Source organism: Acyrthosiphon pisum, chromosome A1, assembly GCF_005508785.2.
Source record: "Acyrthosiphon pisum isolate AL4f chromosome A1, pea_aphid_22Mar2018_4r6ur, whole genome shotgun sequence".
Taxonomy (NCBI): domain Eukaryota; kingdom Metazoa; phylum Arthropoda; class Insecta; order Hemiptera; family Aphididae; genus Acyrthosiphon; species Acyrthosiphon pisum.
In genome coordinates this window covers 18,053,825-18,059,455 of record NC_042494.1, presented here as the reverse complement: position 1 = coordinate 18,059,455, position 5,631 = coordinate 18,053,825, and the positions used below count along the sequence as shown (strand labels likewise).

General features: G+C 26.7%; 1 protein-coding gene across 3 annotated transcripts in view; it reads right to left on the bottom strand.

The window, feature by feature from the left end:
• Window positions 1-3,545: 3,545 nt before the first annotated feature.
• Window positions 3,546-5,631, bottom strand: part of LOC100160045 (sugar transporter SWEET1-like) — a 6,743-nt gene continuing 4,657 nt past the window's right edge. For 2 of the 3 annotated variants that reach the window (XM_008189726.3, XM_008189727.3), the window contains exons 3-7: window positions 5,346-5,423; window positions 5,157-5,280; window positions 4,931-5,086; window positions 4,290-4,409; window positions 3,546-4,232 (exon numbers count right to left, since the gene is read on the bottom strand). In XM_008189726.3, the coding sequence (XP_008187948.1) occupies window positions 4,143-4,232; window positions 4,290-4,409; window positions 4,931-5,086; window positions 5,157-5,280; window positions 5,346-5,423 (568 nt within the window). In that variant the 3' untranslated portion in view covers window positions 3,546-4,142. 3 annotated transcript variants of the gene reach the window in all.

Sequence of the window (5,631 nt, the reverse complement as noted above, 5' to 3'; positions counted from 1 at the left end):
CAAGCATTCAAATCAACGGTTTCGGCTCTGTTAGTATGTGTGAAATAACCACATTCTGCATAATACATGTATTTGGTAATGTGTACACACTACACACCGACACTGCACTGCAGTGTACACACGTCACGACATATGACGTCGACCAGGGGTAAGTAGGTATATGAAAAATACTATTTAAGCGTCAATTACAACCAAGCCTGGATTAAGGGGGGGGCAGAGGGGGCCATGGCCCCTGGGCCTCAATAGTTAGAATTTATTTAGGGGCCTCTGATTTCTCCATTACTTTTTTCGTTATATGCTATATAACACTGCATCAAATCACCTAAAAAAAAAATCGACGATTATTTACCTAGGAAAAAAGCTTGTAAATTATCATTTATAAATAAAGTGATTTATTTCTATATATTACCTATTTTCTATAGATATTACCTAATATCTATATATTATATTTATTATAATATGTACCTAATATTAAATAATATACAGCGTGTTCCAGGGTGAAGTGACCGGCTAACGTCATATGAAAGTATACCAAAAATTATGAAGAAATACCCTTTAGAGATTGAATCTAACTTTTTTATTTTTTTTTAGTTAGGTATGGGCATTAGCTTTTTTCTCATAAAAACCATGCGTATCACGCATTTGTTTATATATCTCCAAATCTTTTTTACATTTTGACTTATATTTGTTTTTATTTTAAAGCTATTTATTTGTCCTAAACGAATAACTGTAGACACTTGCGTTTTATATTATATGTTTATTTTATAAATTCAAAATATTTTGACTTGTTTTGATCTGTTTACAGGCAATTTACATTTTAAATATTAAATGTTGAGGGGGCACGTTAGTAAAATTCTGCCTCAGGCCGCTTAATGTCTAAATGCACCACTGTAAATATTACAAAGTACAATTACATCAACTGACATACCTACGTAATTAAACCAAAAATGTGCTAATTATTTTTATTAAATTAAAAAAAGAGAAAAAAGTTGGCAAAAATTAGTATTTTTAAAAGGAAATTATGCATTATTCCAAAAAATGTATGAATTAATACATAAAACTATGAGTTATTGTTTTTTTTTACTGTGAAAACTAAAATTTATCGAATAATATAAAATCAAACGATTGACGACCAATTAACCGACTCAATCCTTGGGAAACTAAGATTGTGACGATTAACAGGAATATATATTATGAAAACCAAACTTTCAAGGTATTCTAGTTATTATTCAGTATAATTCAGTAGAATAATACAAAAAAACAAAAAACCCATTCTAAGTAATATTATTTGGAATAATACACAATTTCCTTTTAAAAATGCTAATTTTTGCCAACTTTTTTCTAATTTTTTAATTTAATAAAAATAATTGCTCCATTACTAGTTCAATTGCGTATATCAGAGTGTTGATAGGACAATTAAATAGCTTTAAAATAAAATAAATTACATTAAAAGTTTGAACATTTTTGAAGATACATAAACAAATGCTTGATATGTATGGTTTTGATAAAAAAGTTAATTGCCCATAACTTAAAAGATCCGGGTCAGGCCTTTACAATTGTATTACATTTTCACCCATTTTTACCCAAAAAATAAAATTTCATAGACAATTATAGAAAAAAAAAAAAATTGAAAACTGACTAATACGTCCGTAAAGAGCTCAAAACAGTCAAAATGTTATGCATTATAGAAAGTGAAAATATAAACATTCAGTGAAATTTTCATGTATCTACAATTATTCGTTTTTGAATTACAACAAATAAGAAAATCGCTACATAAGAAATCGAGTGAATATCCAATAATGTTGTAAAAATTTGAATTTTAAACACTTGTAAAAATTTAATTTTGACTTTCTTATAGACATTTTTATTTTGATAAAGGTTTATAACCTTATAACTTATAAGGAATCTTGTATTACATCTTAACGTTTAAGATTTAAAAAGAAAATTTTTTAGGAATTTCTAACTCAAAATAATTTGCACATTTTCGTGATTTTTACGCTTTTTGTCAAAATTTGAATTTTAAAATTCCCGTTTTCCATAATATTTTTTTCAACCAGGATTAAATTATTGGGAAAAAATTGAGAGGGGTACCGCGAGGTAGTCGCCCGCAGGAAAACGGATTTTAAAATGTAAAAATAATATTACTGAACAAAACTATAAGCTTCCGGCAAAAAAAAAATGTAAAAACTCGGATGGCATCTCGTGGTCAATGCTTGAACAATTTATATAAAATAATTACCTTGAGTTAAAAAAATTAAAAATAATGGAAGGGGAACGTGGGCGCCCACAGGTACCTATATCCATTTCAAAAAGCAAAAAAAAAAAATTAGATAAAATTAAATATTAGGCCAGCAGTCTTTACTCTGAAAAACACTTAAAAAAAATATATAGCTACGAACTAGAGACTGTAGTCTATAACCTCCAGATTTATAAATTATATTATAGGTATAGGTACAATAAGGTACTCAGAGTATAGCTGGTAATTAATGTTTAAAAACATTTATACAAAAAATTAACTAGATTTTAATTAATCAAATACAAAATTGTAAGAGAAATGAGGGCGAAATAATACTGAACAAAAGAATAAACTGGAAGTTAAATACTGCAGTAAATGTTTAACTAAAAAGTAAAACTATAGGCGTTGTTCGCATTAAAATAAACGAATAATTGTAGTAAATAATAAAATTATATATTAAGGCATTAAACAACCAATAGATAACACTATGGACTTAATAAATATTTAAATTGTGACTTGGCGTGTTGGCAAATGCGACTGAGAGTAAATACCGGCCACTGCTACTAGTTTCCGGATGGGTGACCATACCCGGGTTCGTAGTAGTAAAAACCTTGCCACACATACACGTGTTTGCTTAGGTACCTACTGTAACAGCACCTTATCGTAGCAACCTTACCTATACCTCCAACAGCTAATATAGCTTTAATTACCGGGCTTAAGATCAATAAAAAAAACAAAATATTTATATTTATGAGGACGTAACACTGGCATTTATTGTCTCCATCTTACTCGTCCGTAACAATATAGCAAATTTACGCTCCACAGATCACGTTTAGCTTCGTTAGTTTAAAAAGTAGAGTGAATCGACCTAGTGTGAAACTGAAATAATATGAAGATGGTCATTATATTCTGTGTTTGCACCGTTTGCAGTAGGTATGTGGGTATTTTCGCTAACTCAATTTTATAGCAATTTTCGCTTACCAATATAATATAGCTTAAATTAAATATGCACATAACTCACTTAAAAACTGAATTATCGTAAAAAAACCACAATTTTACAAACACAGATAATGTTCTTAGCATCAAGTTTCTTAATAGGTCGTTTCACTCTAATTTTTAAACTAACGAAGCTAAACGTGGTCTGCTGAGTGTAAATTTGCCATGTTACACACTCGCAAGACGGAGTCAACAAATGCCAGTGGCTTAAGGTGCATTATATACATATAGTCATATAGACTTATAAAAATAAAATATCTAAAATAGAATTAATTTAATTTGATTGTAAAAAAAGATAATTTTTTCAACAACATGTAGGTGTAGTTAATATATTTAATAAATTACAACCATTTCCAACAACCGACAACTAACACACTAGATTGGTCGGTATCAAATCCCACTGGGAAAGTACTTACTTCAAATTCAATATTTAATTTTAAAACTATATAAAACAACATAAACATGTACCTACCAAGCAAAAAATAATTATTATATAGAATACCTATATGAGTTTTTGTTTGAACAAATTAATTAACTGTAATACAAGACATTTAATATCTAACATTTTATTTATGATCACAATAATTTAAACAACTAAAAAACAACGAAATAGGTAACTAAATTAATTTAGTTTATTGGAATGATTTTGATTATTTGTAATTTGTATGATAATATTTAATAAATATAATTATATTTAAAACAAAAAATGGCACATAATTAATATCTATTACTTTGATAATCACATTTTTAAATTTAAGAATCTAAAGCTGTCAATGACTAATTCAGTAGAGAAAATAGTACTTAAAATAATGGAAATGTAAGGATATTATATTAATATAATATTGAAGGATGCATAATTTAATCACAGTACACATAAATAAATGCTACATTAAATTGATAACTAGGTTAATTAATCAAGTTTCTTGCTTTCCGGTTTAGGATATTTAAATATTAATCCTAATTGTATCAAACACAATATAACAGATACAATGTTTTGAACCTGAAAAAGAAAGAACTTAAGTATAAATGCATATTGAAATAGGATTTTTTATTATACCTTAATAAAAATGTTGTCTATTAACAACCCATAAATTAACCACAAGAAACCAACAAAAGTTCCAGAAGCAATCATTGGAAAAGGTAGCATTGATGCATCTTTGTTTTTAATGATATCATTCTGTAAAATAAATTATCACATATAAGTTATAACTTATAACTATATAAGTAATATACTAATAGCCGATATTCAATAGGTATAATTTTTTAGCCTACAAGAGAAATCGGTTTCAACTTTTCAAACATGAGATGCATTATTTTTCCCTGTCTATAACATACTGTCACGTATGCAAAACCAGAAAAATGTTTACTGAGGCACGGCATTCCACCCTTGTTGGCCAAAGTATAAAATTTACTGATGGTACAGATTATAGAATAAATATGTAAATATAAACATAGGTTCTAAAAACTATTTACATAATAAAACAATTAAAAATATTACTATTTAATTTTTCTCTAATTTCAAATTAATTAACTTCATAATTTACTATGCAAAAATGTTATATGAGAAAAAACATGAATGTTATTTTATGTAAATAAATAATAATAAGCCTAACAAATAATATACCTACCTAATTATTAACAATAATCATGCTTGTTTTTTTTTTATCAGGAAAATGTTTGGTACTTAGATAAATTTACCAAAGAAAACAAAGGAGCTCCAATAAGTGTCAACATTAATACAGTGAGAATAACTCCAAAACGGTATTCAATTAGTTTTTCATCTTCAATTGTTGAGTATCCCCATAGTACACCAGTGAATAATGTAGCTTTAGTTAACATTGAAAATAATGGTTTCTACAAATATAAAATCATTATAATATTTAGACAAACATAAGTTATGAAAAAATAACAGTAATATATTTACCGAATCAGCAGTAAAAAAATAAAACACTAAAAAATAAATCAAGTTTAATATAAATCCAAAAATGTTAACTGGTATAATATTAGGATCATTCATAAGTAATCCATTTTTGATCATAAGTATGGACCTAAAAAAATTAAATTATAGTGATTAGACGAACAAATAAATTAAAACAATTAATATAATACTTACATAGCCATACCTCCAACAAAAGGTGTAGGATCAACATTCTTGGTGCTTTTATTTTTTATTATATCTCGACATATGAGACTGAAACAGTGAAACATAAGCTATTCAATTTTAAGAATTTTAAGCTATCAATAAATATATTTTTTTACGTTTTTTTGTCTTGTTTTATTAAGGTTATAATAGGTTAACTATTGAAAAGAAGATAAGTTTAGTATTAATAACTGGATAAAAAAGGTTTATAAATATAGATTTTTTTTAAAAATTAAATATAATATCAATATGTAATTAT